The sequence below is a fragment of the Trachemys scripta genome, chromosome 9 (assembly GCF_013100865.1).
Source record: "Trachemys scripta elegans isolate TJP31775 chromosome 9, CAS_Tse_1.0, whole genome shotgun sequence".
Lineage (NCBI taxonomy): Eukaryota > Metazoa > Chordata > Testudines > Emydidae > Trachemys > Trachemys scripta.
In genome coordinates this window covers 52,658,007-52,682,437 of record NC_048306.1, presented here as the reverse complement: position 1 = coordinate 52,682,437, position 24,431 = coordinate 52,658,007, and the positions used below count along the sequence as shown (strand labels likewise).

Here is a 24,431-nt window from a genome sequence, read left to right as displayed (position 1 = left end):
GGGGAGGGGAGGAAGAGAAGGCAGTGGGGGCCCAGGGCGATGGGGTGTGTGGGGAGCCTGCACAGCCAGAGCCGGGAGTCAGTGCATGCTGCTGTGTAGTCAGAGCCAGGGGCTGTGCAGCTGAAGCCTGGTGTTGGGAGCCCACTGCTACACAGCCGGCAGCAGGGGTCAGCACCCAGGGCTGGCTCCCGTCACATAGCGGCAGGAGCCTGGGACCAATGGACAGAGCCAGGGCGTGCCTGAAGTCCCACAGCCTGGCTCCCAAAGTCCTGCTGGGCTGAAGCCTGAACCTCGCCCCCAAGGTAGACGGAGAGCTCACCTTGGTCTTGCAACATTGTGCCTCTAGAGGCACTGCAGGGCAGCGCATCCAGGAGCACCAGGGAGGGAGGGTGAGAGCTGGATACTTTGCCCCCCTTTCTCCCCCATCACTGCCCAGAAGGTTGTTGTGGCCACACAAAAAGCCCCTGGTAGCCACATTTGAGAAATGCTGCACTACAGAGAGCAAAAACAGAGGTGCCTCTATGATTGGAAGATGGCAAGGAAAAACCTAGTTGCAACAGATCCCAGAGCGGCAGGTGGGAGAAACAGCATTTCACTCTGCTGTTGTCTAACACCACAGAGAGGACTGGAAAGGAGCAGGACAGGGGAGACGGGCACTGAGCTCCCCCAAATGCTTTATGTTTGTACTACTCAGGATATATTTAAGAAAACTAAACTTGAATTCTCCCAACTCTTCTGCCTCTAGCAAGAAGTCCCCAAAGTCTCACACACAGGGCTACAGTGCAGAGAGGGGTGGAGGGTGTTGGCTTTTCAGGGGAGAGGAAAGCAGCACTGCAAAAGTGTGCATGTACGGTCTGCTCTGCTGCTCGGTCTCTGCCATGCTCCCAAAGTAAGGGTCAGCACTAGCCCCAGCAGAGCAGAGGAAAGGAGGGGGCAGTTGCCCACAGGTGGGAATAGCTGGCTGCCATTTCTCACCCTTTACCTGCATGGAATGAAGTACCACACAGCCAGTTTCTCCAGCTGGATGTGCTTCAAGGCTTTTTCAGCTATGGCTTCCCAGTGTGCTGGAACGCACAATGGCACACCCCCATGGGCAGCCTCACGGAGGACACCAGAAAGGGCCTGAGAAACCTATCCCAGCCGAGCAGCACAGCCCTCCTCTCCAGTGAAGAGAGGTGCAGAGCTGTTGCCTGTATTAGCTGTCAGATGTAGCACAGCTTGTAGGTCACACACCTATTTTCATTAGGACAGAGCCTTCTTTAGAGACCAAGTGCTTGCAGCTACAATAGAGCCAGTTCTGCTTAGATGCATAGCCAGTCAATTGCCATTAAATTTTGAGCAGTTTCATTACAGTGCTCCCTGCTGCTCCTGTTCTCTTGGAGGACTAAGTGCAGGGGATACCGAACTATTCCAACCAAGCCTGTGTGTGCAAAGAGATGGGGGAGTGGGAAGAATTCCTAACATAGAGTTCTAGACCAGTCACAGGAAGAGATGGGTTATTTTTTTTAGAGCTCTATAAAGTGAAGAAAGGGCAAGGGGATAGCTGATATTTTCAAAGACCAGACTCAGTTCTGGCTTGAAACTTTATGTGAATGTTGTGGGCAAAAGACTATTTTTGGCATTAAGAAAGTCAGAAGAGGACTGAAGAGGCCATCTTCACCACCACCTCCATAACTCCATCCGATGGCTCCATAGCCACTCCCAAGACCCTCACTCAGTTCACTTCTAATAGAAACTGACCTCTTTCAGGGGAGTTTTGTGTTATGAAAGAATACGGCCCATTAGACTCTGTGGGGAGGGGCTGAGAATGAGAGGAAATGTTAGGGGAAGATCAATGTGAGAGACACACAAAGAGAAACGAGGAAAATACATTGAGAGGGTCAAGAAAAGTAACATCAAAATATATTTAAAAACCAGAATTTCCAATTTGCACCGAGTTTAACACTCCCCTGCCCCCATTTTCTTTGCTCAGGGGCTTTGCTCACTGCTCCACTACCGGGAACTCTATAGGCAGCACCAGTTATGCCCTGAAAAAGGAAATATTTTCCTTAAGCCATCTGACCACCTTCACCATTTGCAAAAATCTGCTTGAACCATTGCTCCACCCTCCCTCCTTTTCGTTCTACAATGGACAGAAGAAGACTGCAGATAAATATCACTGATTTCACTTTTCATTTGCAATCAAGTCCAATTTGTTGTGTTAGTATCCCTGCAGTCCATTGTACACCTTCTGCACAGATCCTTGTTTCAACAGCTGTTTGAGACCTACAAGAGAAAAGGAACAGTTATCACACAGCGTGAAAGACCCCCACAATATTTACATATCTGACTTGACACAGAAACCACTTGGGCACCCCAGCTGGCACATCTGAGCAATGGAATACAAACATCTGGCAGTCCAACTATCTCACTGGACAGTTAAACAGAAGGGCTGTACAAGTCCATTTCAGCTAATCCTGCACTCTCACAAGGAGAGGTGGCGCTAAGTGGATAATGCTGTTATATTAAAACCTTCTTACACATCCTCCCACAATACAGGATAGACAAACACAAAAGGGCTCGGACCCAATGAGACAGTCACCTCTGCTACAAACTAAGCAAGGCAGCAGATGGGAGTGGGGTGGAGACAAAAAAGAGGCCTGAGATCCTACTGGCCTGGGAGAAAAGTCGAGCCCAGGATACATTCTCTGGCTTTCTGTGTTGCTGGAACAATCCACTTAGTCTAGCATTTTACTGGGTGTTTTCTTTATGTGTTAATATTGATACCACACTTAGTAAAGCCATGTTTAAGACTATTTCAATGGATTATTTTGAAGTTGTATTCTGATGTCCTGTCTATATCCACGTCTTGTCTGAAAGTGAGGGCAGGGATCGGATTGGCTGGCATGGGGTGTCAGATGCCCTGGTTAGCACTCGCAACACCATATCGCACCTACTTGGGTCACTGTATTAAGGGAAAGACAGACCCACCCACATCTCCTCCACTTAGTGGCCTAGCCTGCAAGACATGGGTGGGAGCAGGAGAGACAGGAAAGAGCGTGTACAGTTCTGCTGGTCTGAAGCTCAGCTTCCTGGTATGACAGCAGCGGAAATGCTACTTCACTTAGACTTTTAACCTTGTGTAGTGCTCCACGTTGCTTGCTCCCCTCTGAACATTCCAGCCTGCTCCTTCAGCTGCACGGGAATTAAAGCTCCAAAATAGTAATAAAACCAATTCAAAGAGAAGCAATATAAGTATAGAGCTCAGGTGTAAGCATAGGAACTCTCTAGAAAGTAATCTCTGGCTGGCAGGTGGCAGAGAATCTGGTCAAAGGGACATCAGAGAAGCAGAACGTTTTCCCATCTTTAGAGACCCCCTCTGGCAGGATTCTCACTGCTGGAGCAAAAGAAGCTCATGAGACGCCTCAAAAGAAAGTGCACTTAACATTACAAACAGCAGGGCCAGTGGCCAAGAATGAGAAAAGGAAGGAATTTTTTCCCTCGCTAAATAAACAGAAAAGTACAGGACTAAGTATTTCTTGAATATTTAGGCAGCACAGCTGCCATTCAAACAGTCAATGTATGTCGTCGATCCCCGAATGACTCCAGTAGCCCAGGGGAGACATGGGTTGATCTTCTGACATTCTCCAGAGTGGTGTCCATCGTCAGTCATCTGAGAACACGAAGCCCCAGCCAGTGCAGTTACGCTACAACTACCGCCACATATCTTGCTCAACCATGCAGCACTGACACCAGCCCAAAAGACACAACATTGGTAGTGCTGTTCCCTCCAACAAATCAGACCCTGTGGTGGTAGGGAAGTATCCTAGAGTTCCTATGAGCAGAGAGATCCAGCCTGCACAGTCAGCCACCCTTACTGGAGGACAGGAGAAGTGCCACTGAGTGCTCTGTGGCAGCCTTGCATAGGACAGTGTCCAGGCAAGGTTGGCAAGGACAACTGGTAACCAAAAAGCACCATCACCCCCCCTGCTTCCAGTGCACTAATACAGGAGAGGGAAATCCAGGGCTCTTGATGGAGACTTAATGGCCTCTCCTGCCTTCGTCTCTTTAGTGAAGGCTCCACCTCCTTAGATGGGCTGGAATGCTATGCCACTGCCTTCAAATGCTATACGTGAGATGGGGCTGACACTTGGAGGATCTCTTTACTTTGGGGAGATGTACCATGCATTTTAGATGAGAACTGCCCTACAAGACTTTGTTGCAGGCTGTAGTGTGCACTAGTACCAAGTCTCAGCACCCAGTCTTCATTGACTCAGGATTTATTCTGCAGGGCATTTTGCACCACCCTTGTGCCAAACCAACAGAATCTCTCTCTCCAGGAGGGGTTGGATTGAATTCCCATCCCCATGCTTTTTTAGTGTGGAGTGACATTTGCAAGCATTCTTCATGTCCCTGCGCATTGTGACCCAAATCCTGGTCAGGGACATCGCTCTGCTACACTGACAGCAGCCTTTCTTCTTCTTCTGACATATACGCCAAAGAGAAAGAGGGGCCCTGAAAGCCCAGCACAGATCAGAGCAAGCAACAATGCACTGGAGACAAGGCTCCTGGGAAAAACAGCAAGACACCTGGACAGAGAGCCAAAGCTGCAGCACACACCCAAAAAAGTGATGGAGAGCATGAGGCAGAGACCTCACACTTTTAAAATCAGGACTGAAAGGATGCTGGTGCAGCAGCTGTCAGGAGCTCCCCCATTGACTAGTCAAGAAGGAAGCAACTGGAATATTCTGAAGGCAGCATTTCTACACTCTGATGGTGGCACATGACACCACTAAGGGGCTGGCTTCCACTCTACAAACTCTGGAAGGTTCAGTTCTGCCATTCTCACACTAGGAGGCAGATACCCAGGAGGGAGATTCCTGGCAGACAGTATCTTCAGAAAATGTGTATGGTGGCCTTGAGCAAGCCCAAAGGTAGTCCAGATGCTTCCCTCTATGCTGCTTTGGAAGTGGGAGAAGAAAGAGTCTCTCCTTGAGCATTCATACGCAACTGTGCCAGGATCCAATTCCTTCCCGTTAGTGGCAGAACGTGGTTTCCATCATCCCCGCTAGAGGGATATGTGGAAGAGGAGATCCTGTTTGCTGCTGCCTGGAGTACAGGAGCAACGCCTACCATAGGTGCTGGGGGAGGGGGTGGTGGGGAGGTCCTTCTAGCAGTGGTTCAGAAGCTGTGAAGAAGTGGGGGCTAAAGATGATGCTTCTCTGTCCTGCCCCCAACTTTGAGAGCTACCTGACTTGCCAATCACCACCCTCAATTTAGCTCAGACATTCACCCTCTAAAGAGGATTAAGTTGCAGCAAACTAAGTCCACTTTACTCCTGTGTGAGCATCACGAGGTGGGGGTTAATGGGCTAGAACACTGGTCTACAATTTTTGAGAAGTCGTCTGCTTCAGAGATAAAATGTGCTATTTATTATGTATTTTGATGTGCTGAATTCAAATATGACAATTAAAACAACTGATTGGCTACTGTTTCTAAGATATTTAAGTTTTTACATTTTATGTCTATGTATATTGTGTAGATAGTAGAGTTTTAATCATAAATTGTAAACCTAGGTCTTTTCATGTGTTTATGGTTGCTTTACATGATAATATTTCACCTGTCCTGTTTATGTAACACTTTAAAAATCAGCAAAAGGGTTATATAAATAAAATTTATTATGAAACAAAAGGCAAAAAACTATTACGTACATAGTTTAGTCCTATTCAGTGTCTACTCAGCGCTTCTTGGCTTGTCTCTTGTATTCATTAAACTGAGCATCTCTTGTCACTGTCCAGCAATAGTCTGCAAGCATTGATGGGCTCCATTTGCCCTGATAGCATTTCTCCATTGTTGCAATGTCCTGGTGAAATCGCTCGCCGTGCTCGTTGCTCACTGCTCCGCAGTTCGGTGGAAAAAAAAAATCTAGATGAGAGTTCAAAAAATGTATCTTTAGCGACATGTTGCAACTAAGGCTTTTGTATGCCTTGAGGAAGTTTTCCCACCAACAACCTGTAGTTGTCTGCCTTGTTGTTTCAGAGAAAATTTATTGCCACTAACTGGAAGGCTTTCCATGCCGTCTTTTCCTTGCCACGCAGTGCATGGTCAAATGCATCATCTCGAAGAAGTTGACGAATCTGAGGACCAACAAAGACACCCTCCTTTATCTTAGCTTCACTTAACCTTGGAAATTTTCCACGGAGGTACTTGAAAGCTGCTTGTGTTTTGTCAATGGCCTTGACAAAGTTCTTCATCAGACCCAGCTTGATGTGTAAGGGTGGTAACAAAATCTTCCTTGATTCAACAAGTGGTGGATGCTGAACATTTTTCCTCCCAGGCTCCAATGACTGTCGGAGTGGCCAATCTTTCTTGATGTAGTGGGAATCTCTTGCACGACTATCCCATTCGCAGAGAAAACAGCAGAACTTTGTGTATCCAGTCTGCAGACCAAGCAAGAGAGCAACAACCTTCAAATCGCCACAAAGCTGCCACTGATGTTGGTCATAGTTTATGCACCTCAAAAGTTGTTTCATGTTGTCATAGGTTTCCTTCATATGGACTGCATGACCAACTGGAATTGATGGCAAAACATTGCCATTATGCAGTAAAACAGCTTTAAGACTCGTCTTTGATGAATCAATGAACAGTCTCCACTCATCTGGATCGTGAACGATGTTGAGGGCTGCCATCACACCACTGATGTTGTTGCAGGCTACAAGATCACCTTCCATGAAGAAGAATGGGACAAGATCCTTTTGACGGTCATGGAACATGGAAAGCCTAACATCACCTGCCAGGAGATTCCACTGCTGTAGTCTGGAGCCCAACAGCTCTGCCTTACTCTTGGGTAGTTCCAAATCCCTGACAAGGTCATTCAGTTCACCTTGTGTTATGAGGGGTGGTTCAGAGGAGGAGGATGGGAGAAAAGGTGGGTCCTGTGACACTCATGGTTCAGGACCAGAAGTTTCATCCTCTTCCTCGTCTGACTCAAGTGAGAATGATTCTGGTGCATCAGGAACTGGCAGTCCTTCTCCGTGGGGTACTGGGCGTAAAGCTGATGGAATGTTTGGATAATGCACAGTCCACTTTTTCTTCTTTGACACACCTTTCCCAACTGGAGGCACCATGCAGAAGTAACAATTGCTGGTATGATCTGTTGGCTCTCTCCAAATCATTGGCACTGCAAAAGGCATAGATTTCCTTTTCCTGTTCAACCACTGGCGAAGATTTGTTGCACAAGTGTTGCAGCATATGTGTGGGGCCCACCTCTTGTCCTGATCTCCAATTTTGCAGCCAAAATAAAGGTGATAGGCTTTCTTAACCATAGTGGTTATACTGCGCTTTTGTGATGCAAAAGTCACTTCACCACAAACATAGCAGAAATTATCTGCACTGTTCACACAAGTACGAGGCATCTCTGCTCACTTTGGCTAAACAGAAATGTGTCCCTTTGCAAAATCAAACACTGACAAATAAGAGAGCACGACACTATATGATTTCTAGAGCTGAAATAGGGCAATTTGTTCAGCAGAGTGATGTAATCTTCGTTATGATTGCATCATCCATGACTTCTAGGAATAACATGATGCAATTCATATCATGTATGACGCAGCTTCAGATTGCATCATTCATTGTTTTGCCTAAAAAGCAAGTACTGTCCAAACCCAGTCATAGATTTAGTCATAGATCCAGTCAAAGATGTATTTTAGTCATTTCTGGTTTAAATTAAGATCCCTTCCCTTTATAACTCACTTATCCTCCGCCATTCCCAAGTCAAGGGTCACATATACTGACCCAATAGCATATCTTGAAAACTAGAGCCAATCAACAATTTTAAGCATCATTTTCGTTCTCAGTGACCCAGAATTAGTAAAGTTTGACTACATTTATTTCAGAAGCATTTTGGCTGTAGAGCAGTGTAATTTATGCACGTCGATTTCATAGTGTTAGCGGATTTTCCTTAACTTTCCTGAGCATTCCTGTGTAGGCTTGGCCTATGTGCTTAGGGTAAGGAGAGGTGAGGAGAAAGCATCTATTTCCTGATGCAGCAGAGTAGCTTCCACCTTAACATCAGAGCAATACCCAACTCCAAAGAGAAGTGGAGGCAGATGCTGGGAAACTGTGCTGTTAAGTCTGAGCTACCATTCTAACAAGGGTGAAGCCAGTGCAGGGCTAAGTCCAGTTCTAACCCATCTCCAACAAGGGTGCAATCAGTCCCTTGGATGGGAGCTTTGAAGCAGCTCCAGATTTGTCAATGTTATACAAATATCAGACCAGTGGTTCATCTAATCTAATCTGGTAGCCTTCCAAGTACAGTAACTAAAACCAGATGCTTCAGAGGAAAGAAGAAATTGCCCATAGTACACCTAGCCAATTACATTATGCTGTATGCAGTGGTGGGGGAGAGAATTCCTTCCTGATCCCTGCAGGCAGTTATCTTTTTTTTTTTTTTTTTTTTTTAAAATGGAGATATCCCATCTCCTAGAACCGGAAGGGACCTTGAAAGGTCATCGAGTCCAGCCCCCTGCCTTCACTAGCAGGACCAAGTACTGATTTTGCCCCAGATCCCCAAGTGGCCCCCTCAAGGATTGAACTCACAACCCTGGGTTTAGCAGACCAATGCGCAAACCACTGAGCTATCCCTCCCCCCATCTTAAAATCACATGACAAAGCTCTAGCATTGTTCAGAAAATTGTGAGATGTTGTGGTAGGTTTTTAAAGCACAAACCTTCCCGCTGTTCGTCTGTCAGCTGCTCTTTGGGGAAGTCCACATCAAAAGTAATGATTAGTGAGCCTTTGATGTTGTTGTTATCGAAGTTTGGAAGACCTTCTCCTTTTTTCCACAGTTTGGCCCCAGGTTTTGTGATTTTATCCCGGGCAACATGAACCTACAAAGCAAGGGAAATTTGAGAACAGTGTTAGTATCCTATTATCCTAAATTTCCTTTACAGCAATACTAGAAAGGCATGCTCAATATTGAATCTGCCACAAAGCCAGTAATATTCAGTGCCAGGACATGTAAGAGCACTGACACAGAGCTTAGGATAACATATGCCAGCACGTGCCCTCTAGCCTGGAGGCTAATCAGGGGCAGTGTCCTCACTTGTAGCTTCTGGAGCAGACTCCAGATAGTCAAAATGGGTCTTTTTAATCTCTGGATGAGACAAGATTGTTTACGGCCAACAGCTGCAACCAGGAGTGGACAAGTCCCTGTGGGGCACAGAGAAATCATTACTGAAATAATTTTGCTTGTAGAGAACATGAAAGTAAACTCTTGCCTCACCTTGTGCCCATCTAAATGGGCAATATCAATTTCAAAGCCTATCAGTGCCTCGACCAGCGAGATAGTGATGTTTGTATACAAATCATCTCCTCTTCTTTCGAAGACTGGGTGCCTGTGAACAGAGCAGAGGAACTTGAACCATTGACCTCTCTCCCAACCTCTTCTGCAAAAGTCAGTACTAGAGTTGAGCAAAATTGTTTTGGGAAATAGTAAAGTCACAGAAATATGCATTTTTCATGGCACTGAAACAATGAATGAGTTCAGGTTGAATTCAACAAATGGCTTTGGCTGAAAAAGAACTGAGAATAAAAATGTCAAAGATGTTGTTTCAATTTGACATTTGAAATGTTTCATTTCAACCTGAACAAACCTTTTCAATTTTTCATTTTGGTGAGAAAGATTCAGAATCAGTTCCAAAGGAACAGATTTTGTTTTTTTAATATTTCCATTCAGGCACAGAACTGAAAAATCAATTATTCGGGACCTCTAGGTTACTTGCCTCCCTCCATTTATGAAAAGGCTTGGAGAATTCACATAAATCTCAGAAGAATGGAGAAGACATTCATAAGTCTGATTCAGCTGCCTTTTCCTGCACTAGGGGAAATGCATTACTAAGAATCTTGCCCTCTGAACTGAAAGGAGTGGAGAGGTGTGATAGGCATACTCCAGCCCCCGCATACTCCAAGTGTCCCTCTGCAGTGTCCAGCCCCATATCTATTGGACACCCACAGAATTACCAGGCCTGCTGATCCCAAAGGAACAGTTCACTGTTGCTTACTACTTACACCTTAGAACACAGCTCCATGTAACATACAACAGAGAAAGCAAGTGTAACCAAGGCTGGTGGAAGGCACAGTGGGGCTGTAGACAGGCTGCTGGGGTCAGAGCTGCTGACCCAGGGCTGTCTAGCACATAGAAACTCAGGGTGCGACCTGCATGCAGGTAGCTGCTTGTGAGCATCCCAGGCTGGGAGCTACAGTGGTAAAGCACTGTAAGGCAGCCAGGGTTGCAGGGCAAGTGGTGACACAACCCCTCACTGGTCTGGATTGCACTCCGCACTGTCTCATACATACCTAACTTCTCACATATTTGTCATACATACATCTCACAATGGTTATAATGACCAGTGCGACACTGGCTTTCATTAGAGACCTTCCATTACATTCTCTAGTGAACGAATATGTAGATCACAGATGAGGGGATCCCTGTAACCCTTATGCACCCCTGTGACCTTTGACAGTTGGCACAAAGAGGGACCTGGGACACAAGAGCTGTGTCAAACAGTCCCACATGACTCATTCAGCAGCTTCCTTTTTCCTGTTCTAGCGATGTGTATTACTAAGAACCTTTCCATTCACAGGGCAAGAAGTGGCGCAGAGTGCTAAAGTACCATGTGATTCATCCAGCAGCTACCATCTAATCTTAGATTTTGGGCCAAACAAAGCAAAAGGAAACATCCTCTGAACAGCTGGCAATAATCTCAAAATATTCCAACTCCCTTAACATAGGACACTCTGCTCTGCAGAGTTCTGCCTCCAGCTCTCTATCAAAACCATCAGAGGATTGGCTCTCTCGCCTGATGCTGCTGATGGGTAACAGAGGTGCCATTTGAACTGCAAAATTGATACAAAAGACACTGGTAAGTTTTCTGTCTAGTAGCCAGGAGAGACGTGGGTTAGCCAGGCAGGTTACTTACTTGAGAACTTTTATTCGGAAGCGTAAGTCACCTGGCTCCCCGTCTACATGGGGTTCACCTGTGGAAGTAGGTTAGAAATAGTGTGTTACACTAAGTCATCAATTGGTGCTTCACCAGCAATTAGCCAGCTTGTCTGACATCAGAGAGACTCAGCTCACTTGGTCTTGTATTCTTCTTCTAAGCTGAAAAAAATCCATGCCATTTTTACGACGGACTCCCTACCTACATGCAACTTCTTAGATGGAAGACCCCAGGCTTTTGGAGTCATGTGTCAATGAACATTGGAGCATGAAATTAGTGCAGAAGACTCACCTACAGACTGTGTGTGCGACCGATATGGCAACGTTCTGTCACATCCTTGGGACACTTTATTGAATAAAATTTAAATATCTTTGAGGTCCATTGTATTAAATGAATGATTTATGTATTATTGTGGTTGTCAGCTGCAATTATATGCAACCTCTGTGGATGGGGGGGATGGGGGAGAGAGCAGACAGATGTGAGACCATAAAAATGTGCCAGATGAACGGATATGGAGGGACAATAAATGTTAAGTGGATTTCCTGGGGAATACCTAGGGAGAGGTTGATGCAAATTCCTCCCCTCTGGTTATGTGAAAACCCAGCTTTCTGAAGCTATGCCCTGAGAAGCAGGTCATTGTCTGCCGATTACCTGTTCCCAGAGATGAGATCAAAGGCCTGAACTGTACAAAAACAGCTGAACTACTCAGCCTGGGTTCTGGTTCTGAAGCTGAGAGTTATGAACTTGTAACCGCAGAGAAAACCCAGTTGTGAGTATTGAAGGACTGACACCTATCAGAGCCAGAGGCTGGAACTGGGGTGACTCCTGGTAAGCTTTTTAGCATCTGGGTAGGTTCTTTTAATGTTTTCTCTGTAATACTTTCACCTTAACAATAAATGTGCTTGCTTTGAAATTGCTGTGTGGTAGCTCATTACTGTGGGGAACAGACTAGTCATAACCTCTGGAGAGAAAGCAAAGCGCAGACGCTGGTCTTTTGGGCAGTCTGGCTTGCTGTGGACATCACAGTGTAGACTGGGAACTGTGCAGCCTTGAAGATCCCTCCGTCAGGAGGGAGTGAGATGCGGGCCTCTGCCCTAGAGAGATGACTTTTGAGAAGCTGGAAACCTCTAAGCGGGTGCTGTTGAGGGACCACACTGGAGGAACACAGGAGCCGCTGCCATGAACTGTGACAATGTGGATTATCCAAAACCTACACAGCTATAGTTGAGATACTGTGGAGCACTACAACTCACATTGATGACTAAAGGCAACCAAGGGTTTATTGGGACATGAAGTCATGATACTAGTTAATTCTCTTAAATGGCTAGAAGAAGAATTTTTGCATAATGGAGACTTGCTGACAAAGCAGGTTCAAGGCAGAAACTGGGTCTGTTTCTGAAGCACGTACTTTTCAGCCCCCATGGAACATCAAGGGTGAGCTCAGGCATACGGTACAGTGATGTAGGATTTAGCATTCTGCTCTGTTTTCCCTTTCGGCTTCCTGCTTTCACTCTGTCAGATCTGAACAAGCAGGGCATTACTAAAATTGACTGTAGGATGCAGTCTCTAGATTGAGAGAATGCATAGGACAAACCAACTGCTTAAAAAGGGGCAAGTTCAAAACAATGTCCCACAGCAAGCACTGAGATTCCTTAATGCTGCCCTCATCATAATCATTTTAGTGTTACCAAGGCTGATCTTTATGGTGGTAGTGCCATACCTTCCCCGATGAAGGGGTACTCCATGCCATCCCTCACGCCTGGCTCTATCTCTACCTCTAGTGTTCGCTCTTCATTCACAAGCCTGGGGAGATAAAGAGAAACAAAAGTAGAAGAGTGGATGCCTTGCTCAGCAAGAAGGCAGGTTTTACTCATTTTATTGGACTAGCACAGGCTACTCCCACAGTGGACTGCTGCTTTTCTCCTGCTGCTTGTATCATTTACTGCACACTACCCAGAGTGGAGGGCAAAAGGTGTCTCTTGCTCTGTCTCCACTGCTCAACCATTATAGACAGCAAAGAGCTAAGCTACTGAAACCATCCCAAGATCCCATGTACACCACTGCAGCAGTCCCCACCTTCACATATCCCAATGGGGAACTGTACTCCTGTTTTACTTTAGCCCCTTTCATAGCAGTGCAGAATCACCTCTTTAGATGGGTGTAAAGTCAAGGAGAGTGGACTAAAAATGCAAATTAAAAAACCTTTCACCTAATCCAGCTTCTCATTTCTGCCACAACTGCAAAGTATATGATAAAACCAGCTGCTCTTTCCCAATAAGCCACCCCGCCACATGGGTCATACTGGTCACACATGCATGTCCTTCCCCCATCTAGTGGCCAGTTGTGATTAGCTATCCATATCGCAGTACAAGGCAGAAACACAACACTCACTTGACATTGGGACACTCATCACAGACAACTTCTTGAGTCATCTGGAAACGCCCAGGGCCTAGCTGGGTAGTCCTCATCTCCTGCCGGCAGTTGCATTTCCGTTTGCCAGGAGCCTGCCTGGCTACTGGCTTGTTCCTAACAACCTGCAAGAAACACATCCAGCAGTTTCATATCAACCAGTCACACTGTATAATGATCTCGAGGCTTTGCAAATAGAAGAGTTCCTTCAAGAAACATATTCTAGACAACAAGCTCCAAGATATCTGTGCTGCACACAAAACAATAATTGCCTTTGATCTTGGAAATGCCTTCCTAAATACAGTCTTCAGTTCATTACCTGAGAACCCACTGTGTCACTGTTATAGTCATGTTCCTTTTAAGCCTACTTCCCAATGCTTATCTGCCTTTCTAAATAAAAAAGGTAACATTAGGCTGAAACATCTGATGCCTTTGATGAATTATTTTGGGAAGCTGGCTAAAATTCCATTCCTTTTACAGTGACTAGGAAAGAGTTTTTTCTCCAAAGATACTTTTAGAACCCCCCCCCCCCCCCTTCACATCTCTGAACAAGCTTATTTTAAAGATTTAAATCTGGCTGAGGCACTTGTCACTGAAGTCAACACTTGAAGACTGCAAGCTGTGCAAGTGCAGTACATGAGGATTCTTCTTTTTAAGAGGGGTAATGCCATAGTGCTAAGCTCCTGGCTTTATTTCAAAACATGTCTTTATACCTGTTTTTTACTGGGTTCAAGGTCTAGCAGGATGTCTATATCCACATGCAATACTTCTGATGTGCATGTGTGTCCATTTCCATATTATTTGGATGGGAAATCAAATAATGTTTTATACTGAAGAACCCGAGGAAATGAAACATGAAAACTGTTAATACAATGTTGAGATTCAGGAAATTAAAGTTATAAGTCCTAAATCTACCACAATTTGGTCATAGTTTATATATTAAGGTATACAGTGCATATATAATATTGTATATTGCTGTTCACACACACTGGGTATATCTACACTGCAGCTGGAAGATGTGATCACAGCATGTGTAATCTAGGTAGATCAAAGGTAGCTCAAGTAACATTAGCAGTGAAGATAGCCATGCCCACCCACGGCATACTTCAATGGCTAGCTTGGGTACATCTACATGTGCTGCAATCATACCTGACTGCAGTATAGACACACATACCCTTTAAGTTAATGGTTAATTGCTTTGGGAACCATAATTTTCAGTTGCCTGATTTACACACTTGAACCCTCAACTATAATGCTCGATTAATACAGCTTTTTTGCATTTAATTCAGTACTGGGGATTGCCAACATCAGAGACATAACTAGTTAAATGAAAAAAACGTATATTTGCTAAACACAGAGTGTTAGACGTCCGTTGTGACAGAGATGCTTGGCCATGTAAAAATTAAGTTAGATTAATATGGTGGCAACTACTTTGCTGAAAGTGGCAGGGTTTGATATGAGAGGACCTGACTTCAAGAGACTAAATAAGCTTACATCTTGTTTAATGTTTCAACTCTTTGCTGCAGCTTTCCATTGGGTTTCAAAGTGACCTACCTGAGAACATCCTTTTCTCCACAGTACCAGGTACTTGGCAGCAACAGGAGGATGTAGAGCAGGGGTCTCAAACTCAAATGACCATGAGGGCCACATGAGGACTAGTGCATTGAACCGAGAGCCGCATCACTGACACCCCCCGTCGTTGCCTCTGGCCCCGCCCCCACTCCACCCCTTCCATTAGGCCCCGCTCATGCCCCACCTCTTCCCTGCCCCATTCCAACTCCTTCCCCGAAGTCCCCACACCAATGCTGCCCCCAGGGGGTGCAGAAAGGATGCAGGGTGTGGTGGGGGCTCAGGGCAGGAAGTTGAGGTGCAGGTGGTGTGCAGGGTGCAACAGGGGGCTCAGGGCAGGGAGTTGGTGGGTGGGGTGCAAGAGAGTGAGGGGTGCGACATGTGGCTCAGGGCAGGGAGTGCAGGAGGGGTGTGGGATGTGGCAGGGGGCTCAAGGCAGAGGGTTGGAGTGCAGGAGGGGTTCAGGGTGCGAGCTCCAGCCCGGCGCCGCTTACCTAGAGCGGCTCTGGGGTGGCAGCAGCATGCCTGCCTGCCTTGGCCCCGTGCCGCTCCGTTCCAGGAAGCGGCTGGAACCATGTCCCTGCAGCCCCTGGGGAAGAGGGTGGGCCCAGGGTTCTGTGCGTGCACTGCTCTTGCCGCTCCTCCAGGTACCTCCCACAAAGCTCCCATTGGCCGCAGTTCCCTGTTCCCGGCCAATGGGAAATGCGGGGGAGGTGCCTGGAAGGAGGCAATGCAGGAGCCCTCTGCCTCCTTCCCCCTCCTCTCCCAGCCCAAAGGGGTGTGCTGCCAGCTGCTTCCGAGAGCAGCGCGGGGCTGGCAATGCCACAGGGGGCAATCCCGCGGGTAGGCAGAGGGGTGGGGGGGGGCACGCACAGGGAGCTTTGCGGGCCACACGCAAGAGCCCCACTTGTTTGAGACCCCTGATGTAGAGCATAAGAAATTCCAGCATTGCCTCTCACTCATGTCTATTTTGTACCTCACCCCTCCTCAGACACACTGTTAGGAAGTAACCCATTTCCATTTCTTTCTAAGAATGCACTATTCACCAACAGTTAGGCCAGCAGTCATCAGCAAGCTCAAGGGTTCAACGGCGAGGCTCCTAGAAACAGACTGTTATACTTACTTCCACAAAGTTTCCTGAATACACTTCCTCCAGTGTAACTTCCAGGTCCACAATGATGTCACTTCCTCGTGGAATATTCCTGTCTTGCTGACGAGGACTTCCTCCAAACATGAAACCAAAGTCCCCAAAGAAGCTACAGAGTAATGGACGTTCATTAGTTCAGGAAGAAGTTTAAGTTCACTCCAGCTATGTGGCTTCATAAACAGGATCTCTGTTAGAACACAGAGATCGAATGCAGCAATAGGCTTCCTTGAAGCCTCTTCTCACCACCATACAAGATGTACTGTACAGCAAATTGAACATTGTCAAACCAAATGCCTATTCTTAGCTGATATTCCTTCAAATACAAGTTGCATGCTTTCAAAAACAAACAGAAATCAGTTATTTTGGGAGAGATTTCCTTATTTAAAGTCATCACAGCTAAGAATAAATTTTTGGGACCACATCTAAGGTGCTTATATGACCCCGATAACCATAGTATCTGAGTTCTTCACAGTCTAACATATTTATCTCCTGTGAAGCAGGAAGTGCTATTAATCTCATTTACAGATGGGGACTGAAGCCCTGAGAGGCTAAGTGACTTGCATCCTCACAAAGGAAGCCTGTGGTGAAGTAGGAAATTGAACCCAGGTCTCCTAAATCCTAGGCTAAAACCATAACCACTGGGATATCCTTCTGTGCAGTACCAATGTTCAGACAAGGACACTATTTGAGGATGGACACTGAGGGGTCTTCTTCAAGAATGCATCAACTGGCTTCAGGGGAATCCAGCCCTAGCAGACAGAGTGTTTAGTGGAGGAAGAGACAGAAACCAAGCATGGCCTCTCTTTTTATGCAGTCAAACTAGTCAATAGGGGCTGCTCTCATCCTCCAAGCAGACCACACCAGCAGATACTGACACCCTAAAGGACAACTGTAGCAAAGATATCTCTATCATAAATGAATAATCCCCAGGTTTACCCTGAAGCAAGAGGTGCTGTTTGAAGTGCTAGTGAATGAAGAGGTCAGATTTTACTGTATTTAAACCAGTAAAAAACGGGAAAAGATGCTGTATGGTTTTCCTTAAAAAAAAAAAAAACCCACAACAACCCCAAAACCATTATCTGTGGCAGTGTGTTTATTACACCAGTCACATCCCAGAGGATGCAAGAAAGATTCTGCATATTTAATGCAATTACAATCTATTATACATCACTCACACTAGCAAATCTGCCAAGTGAACAATGCTGGTTTGTGGGGGAGAGAGAACAAATATGGTCTTCATGCCCATTACTCAGTGGAAGAAGGGGTGGCATTTACGTGAAAGCAGCAGCTAGGATAGGAGTGTTGAATACACAGTGCTGATTCATTTATCTTTGACCTGGAAAAAATGAGGAGATTGAGGCTACTACTAACAAAGCATTTGGTCGGTATTGGTGACTTTATATTATGGACAAAATTAGTCTTCCCTGCCTGCAGAGTAGTTTGCCTAGATGAAAGCTTACTGTGAGAAGATGTCTCCATGGGAACCCTGGTGACCATCCTTCAATCCCTCCTCACCATATGTATCGTACTGTTTTCTCTTCTCCTCGTCTGAGAGCACCTGGAAGGGCAGAGGATGTGGGACAATAAACACTAGTGCGTAAGTGAACTAGGTTATTTAGACAAATTTTGAAATTAACCCTGCCGTTATTCCTAAATGAGGAACAAGTGACATCGAGAGAAGACTATTATGATGGTGCTGGTCATGACTCCATAATTACCATTAAGTCAAAAGTTTTCAGCTTAACAAGAGAGCTATAAACCTTTATTTTGTATTCATCTAACTGAAACAGCAAAGCCAAGACACAATATAATTCAACACTATTTCAAATTTTTCATGGTGGTCCAATGGAAAACGAATTGATAGAACAATAAGAGTCGAAAAATACAGCCCTTTTGGCAGTCTTTCACAGAAGTGTGTCACCCTTCTTTGTAAATTACACTGCTGCTCCTCCTGCTCCAATATCAGTCATACAGAAGGAGCATTTGTCTAGAGAACATTTTATAATCTTTAGCCAAAATCTCAAGTTTGAGCACCAATGTGAAGCCACCAAATAGGATGATAAATCTGCTGCGGCACAAACATTGGCACTCACTTCTGGGACAACATGGGGCGAGGGAGGGGAAGGAAGAGAGAATATGAGAGCAGCAACCTCAGCCGTAGTAAGGCGGAATAACTTCCCAAATTCATGGAATGTGTGACAATCAGATGTACTAATCCGTTGATCCAAAAGCATGTGAGGTGGCTGTTAAAGTTTTGCATCAGAGGGGGGCTTTGATGAAGCTGGGATACATACAGCTTTTGGGTATCTGTTGGAGATGGAAGCAAAAGCTGAGTACTGGAGTGTGTTATTGACAGTGTTATACTCCATATAAAGTTGGAAAGGAAGGCACCAGTATTTCCTCTTAACTTCATATTTCCATGCTTTTCAGGTTTCAAGGGGGTAGCATACACCCTCATGCAACCTTAACTGCCACTAAATGTAGCTTTAGATTGCTAATTTATCTTGGTATTAGGACAATTACCAGCAACAATAGCTATAGCTGGGCTGTTAAACAAATAAATCTTTACTACACCTGTTGGAGCACGTTCATAACTTTCCAAAGTAACGAGGAGTCCAGTGGCACCTTAAAGACTAACAAATTTATCTGGGCATAAGCTTTCGTGGGTAAAAAACCCACTTCTTCAGATGCATTGAGTGAAAATTACCAATACAGGCATAAATATACCGGCACATGAAGAGAAGGGAGTGTACAAGTGGAGAACCAGTGTTAACAAGGACAATTCAGTCAGGCTGGATGTGGTCCACTACCAATAATTGATGAGGTGTCAATACCAAGAGAAGGAAAATTGTTTTTGTAGTGAGCCAGCCACTCCCAGTCCCTATTCAAGCCCAAATTAATGGTGTTAAGTTTGCAAATGAATTGTAGCTCCACAGTTTCTCTTTGAAGTCTGTTTCTGAAGGTTTTTTTGTTGAAGGATGAAGTTTAAATCTGTTATTGAATGTCCAGGTGATTGAAGTGTTCTCCTACTGGCTTTTGTATGTTACCATTCCTGATGTTGGATTTGCGTCCATTTATTCTTTTACGTAGCGTGGCAGAGCTCTGACCTTGTCCCCGTGGGTCCTGCGCTTCTAGGCGGTATATGCTAGCCTCAGTGGCTCTCTGTGAGCCCTTCTCTCTCTAGGGCCAGGGTACAGTCTACTGAGTCCTTTTCATCATAAGCCAGCAAGGAGGTTGGTGAGAGAATTCCCACAGTCTCTGTTGTCCCTAGGGCTTGTTTTAGAACAGTTTAGCCTCCTGTCCTGACAGGGGCCTGACTTCCCCTCCCAGGAGGTGTTCCTGTAGTGGTGGGTTGGGAGGAACCCGGGCCGGCCCTCTACTCCGGGTTCCGGCCCAGGGACCCTAATGGTAGCAGCTGTTGGCAGCCAACCTTTCACTGCCAGAGTTGCTACATTTCCCTGGGCCACTTCCCCACAGCTCTCCTGCTTCTCCCTTCTTCACCCTTACCTTAGGGATCCCTTATCAATAACTTGAGGGTGTCTTCATTAACCAGTCCTTCAGCCGCACTTCCTCTCCTCTGGCTCCCCTCTGCCAGACTGGAGTGAGCCCTTTTTATAGTATCAGCAGGGCCTTAATTAGAGTCAGGTGGTCACATTAGCTTAATGGCCTCAACTGACTCTTTGCAGGTTAATTGGAGTCAGATGTTCTCATTAGCCTGGAGCAGCCCCTGCTCTGGTCAGTCAGTGAACAGAAAACTGTTAATCCAGTGGCCAGTATATCTGCCTTCTGCTATACCCAACTGGCCTGGGTCTATCGCAGTAGAGATTGTCCGGTTTGGCCAATGTACATGGCATTGCTAGCACATGATGGCATATATCACATTAGTAGATGTGCCCCTGCTGAATGAGCCCCTGATGGTGTGGCTTATGTGGTTGGGTCCTCTGATGGTGTTGCTAGAGTAGATATGGGGACAGAGTAGGCAATGGGGTTTGTTACAGGGATTGGTTCCTGGGTTAGTGTTTCTGTTGTGTGGTGTGTAGTTGCTGGTGAGTATTTGCTTCCCTGTATTATCTGACCAAAAGTTACATCATCTCCTTTCATGCACTCACAACTATGTACTTGTGCAACAGTGCTTCTACAGTGAGGAAAGCACCAGATGTGCAATGGCTACAACTGCAGATCTTAGTCAGTTGCACAGCATTAGAGCCACCACTGCAGAAGCATAAGTGTGATCCGTATCTGTTCTCCAGCACAGTATCTACTCCAGAAGTTTTACAGACATATATACCCCAAATAAATAGATTCTTACACCTAAATAATCTGATGGCCCAGGACAGCTGCTCACTCCTCCTCTACCTGAAAATTACTGTCAGTTCCTCCTCAGGGACCTCTCTCTGCTCCCTTGAGGCTTGAATGGAAAGGGACAGAGAAACAGCACCAACCACAAGAGCACAGGAGGAAGAGGAAGGACAGCAGCTGGATAGTCACCTAAGATATGAGGGTCCAGCCTGCATTAATTTGAGGTGTGTCCAATATTAAACATGGAGGGTAGTACGAATGTGAGAGTTGCATGAAGTGAATTTGGGATGGCAGGGCCCACCTCTCCTTCTCACTGGCATTCCACAAAAAACCCAGGCAGCTAGCCCTTTACTAAACTCTTCAGTGGCCTGGGCAGCCCTCCCCCGCCCCCACCACTTCATTCCCTTCTCCTGGGCCACCAACAGCCAAAAAGAGGACTACCTGTGTTGTCGCACCATAAGTGCCAGACAATAATTTTTAAGGATGTTCTCTCACTCCGTGAATTAAATACAGATTGCAAAATGGGTTTAATAGATGTGAAAGCCAGAAGGGACCATTACAATCATCTAGTCTGACCTCCTGTGTAGCACAGGGCCCAGAATTTCAGCCAGTAATTAAGCCTGAATCAAGCCCATATTTTGTGGCTGAAGTGTAGCATATTTTTAGAAAGGCATTCAGTCAATGTAAAGGTTTTAAGTGATAAAGCACCATATTTGTTGATAATTAACCACTGAAACATCTTGTCTTCACTATTAGTTTGATTCTATATCTAACCCGAGTTAATCTAATTTTAGTTTTCAACTAAGGGATTTTGTCAATACCTTTGTCTCCCAGATTAGTGAAACAGATCTTCTCCCCAAGTAGGTGTGTATATATACATATACATATATATACACATATACATATATATACACACACACACACCACAATCAAATAATCTCTTAATGTTCTCTTTAAATTTCTTAAGTCAATTAACTCACATAGTGAGAACACCCTTAAACCAGTTTAAGACTGAAAACATTGTGCCATAAGCAACAGATAACAAAAGCCAGGTATCACAGGGTTTGGTCATTTGTCACATATTCTGACAATTTCCATTATACACTGGCAGGTCTGAAGACTTAGAAGTATGCTTCAGCTCCAGACTTAAGGACAACCAGGTATCAAATTTCAAACCTATATCCTACTAGCCTAGGAACAAATGCTAGGGATGGGAGAGGGCCGAGGAACTACACCTCTACCGATATAATGCGACCAGATATAACACGAATTCGGTAAAGCAGCGCTCCAGGGGAGCAGGGCTATGCACTCTGGTGGATCAAAGCAAGTTTGATATAACGCGGTTTCACCTATAACGCGGTAAGATTTTTTGGCTCCCAAGGACAGCGTTATATCGGGGTAGAGGTGTAATTTTAAATGATCTATTTCAGGTACAACTATGAAATCCCAGAATAGCATATCCTGTCTGAAGATTCCAAAAGAATGCATCGAGATGTCCATTTTATTAATCATGCACTAGCTTCCCTTCCCCAGCGAGAGAACTTTATAATAAAGTTTTGGTGCTTTGAAAGAATAAGCTATTGTTTTCCAGAGAAGAAAATTTAGCCACCACTGTCCTCATACATCCTGAGCATCCACAGCCATCAAGCTGCCTTTGGTCCCAGAAAGCCAACTACTGCAATATCTCCTGCAAAATGAAACGAGATGTTCAGATCCCTATACAGGAATCTGCAAACTCCATTAAAGGAAACATTCCCTCTTTCCCACAACATGCAAGAGAGGATAACTTAACTCTGAAAATTAGAAAATTGGAATCCAAAAATTGGCCTGTGACCACTGCTAGAAACCTTAGAGTGACAGCAATCAGGTTAACACACACCAGACTCTTTATGATTTTTCGCTATCACCTCCACTGCAGTTTGTGGTCAATAAACCTGTCCGATTTTTCACTTTTGTTGCAGCAATTCATTACCAACAGTGCAATGTAATCATTGCTGACTCCTCCTGATTAATGCCAGCTCCAAGGACGTCACTGGGAAAGAGAACTTGTTCAACCCTCACCGAAATGATGAGATGGGCAGAGATGCCAACAATACAAGAAAACCATGTTTGTGTTAGTACTGGGAGCAGATACCTGATTAACTCACTGACCTCATAGGCGGCACCCAGATCCTGGAACTTTTCTTGTGCTCTCGGATCGTCAGGGTTTCGGTCCGGATGAAGCTGCAAAGCCAGTTTCCGATAGGCCTTTTTAATGTCTTTTACTGATGCACTGCGGGACACCCCCAGAATCTTATAGAAATCCCTCCTGAGAAATACAGAGCAAAATAAGCATCTAGTTGTGGCCTCTGCCACATAGAACTATTCCACATGTGCAGCACATCTATCACTCATATACCACCACCACAGCATCCAAACAATAATGAATGCATCCTCCTGGCACACCTGAGAGTTTCAATAAGTGCTATTAACACTCTTTTACACAGGAGGAATTGAAGCACAGAAACATTCAGTGACTAGCTCAAGACAATGTGTATGTGTGGGGTGATGGTGACACTGACTGCGGGCTGTGTGCGCAGGGGTGTGTGTGTGTGTGTCTCTGTAACGGGATAGTCAGAGGCTGCGTGTGGGGGATGGGCATGGGCCAAGTTTGGAAGATGGGAGGACCAGGATAGTTGGGGGCTGTGTATGGGGGATGGGCAGGGGTCAGGTGTGGGAGCGGGGGGCTGGGCTTGTCAGGGGCTATGTGTAGAGAATGGACGGGGAACCAGGTGTGGGAGCACGGGGGCCACAATAGCTGGGGTCTGGGAAGGGGCCAGGTGTGTGTGTGGGGGGGCAGGGGAGATGAGGGCCAGGATAGTCAGGGGCTGTGTGTGAGGGTTGGGGGAGGGCAGGATAGTCAGAGACTATGTTGGGGGGGGGGGGGGGGGGGCAGGCACCAGGTGTAGGAAATGGGGCCCAGGATAGTCACGGGCTGAGTGTGGGGGATGGCCAAAGGCTGGGATAATCAGGGGCTAGGCTGGGGGGGATGGCCAGGGGCCGGGTATGGCATTGTCGGAGCCTGTGTTGGGAGTGGGTGGGCAGGGGCCGAGTGTAGGGAATGGGGCCCGGGATAATCGGAGGCTGTGTGGGGGGCTGTGTGGGGGGCGGGAATGGCTAGAGGCCGGATATGGGGAATGGGGCCCGGAACAGACGGGGGCTGGGGGGGGGCTGGGCGGAGGTTGGTCGCTGCTTGGGGTGGGCGGGGTGAGTGTGAGCGGAGGAGGGGAATGGCGTGGGCGGAGACCGGGGAGGCCCACGAAGGGTGGGGGTTGGTCGCTGCCTGAAGGGCCGGAGGCAGGGGCTCGGAGTCGGCCTGAGGGATCGCGCCCCCTCACGAGGAGCGGACCTAGGCCTCCACAGGCCCCGCTCCCCCGGAATCCCCGCCCACCGCGGCCGCACTCACCCGGCGCTGGCCTCCCCGAGGAGGTAGAGCAGCAGCAGGCAGAGACGGCCGAGAGAGCGAGGGGCCATGACGGCGGCGAGGCCTCACTCCCCGCCGCGCCTGCACGGGGCCGGGACACGGCTCACTTCGCCTGGCGCGGGGTGGGGGGTCTTCGGCCGGGTCCTGCAGCGGCGGAGACTCAGTCGCCGGTAACCATAGATATGAAACAGAGCCCGGCGAAGAGAGCGGGCCAATCAGAATGTGGCACAGCACGCGGCCCCAGTGACACCTCACCAATCACAGTCGCACACTTCACCAACCGCCCGGCCGGACTGGCCAATCACATCCCTCTACATCAGCAGTGAGCCGCCTTACCAATCGCTGCTATCTGCATCACCTACCCCAGTGTCCAATCAGAATGCCAGGAAAGACAGTGACATCACTATCAGCAACCAACTAAAAGGGACCTCTCAGAGATTGCCGGTCTGGAGGGTAGCCCAATCACAGGCTGCTCGTGCCTCCCGGCCAATCACGCAGCGGACAATACGCCCCGCCTCCACGCTAGTCAAACACACCAATCAGAATCTCGTTACTGTGACAGAAA

General features: G+C 46.6%; 1 protein-coding gene across 1 annotated transcript; it reads right to left on the bottom strand.

The window, feature by feature from the left end:
* Window positions 1-1,871: 1,871 nt before the first annotated feature.
* DNAJB11 (DnaJ heat shock protein family (Hsp40) member B11) lies at window positions 1,872-24,426 on the bottom strand. The gene is made up of 10 exons (XM_034780514.1): window positions 23,849-24,426; window positions 22,555-22,711; window positions 17,565-17,662; window positions 16,081-16,213; window positions 13,371-13,513; window positions 12,700-12,782; window positions 10,959-11,016; window positions 9,263-9,374; window positions 8,708-8,867; window positions 1,872-2,265 (listed from the first exon to the last, which is right to left on the bottom strand). The coding sequence occupies exons 1-10, from the start codon at window positions 23,914-23,916 to the stop codon at window positions 2,201-2,203; spliced, it is 1,077 nt and encodes a 358-aa protein (XP_034636405.1). The 5' UTR covers window positions 23,917-24,426; the 3' UTR covers window positions 1,872-2,200.
* Window positions 24,427-24,431: the final 5 nt, after the last annotated feature.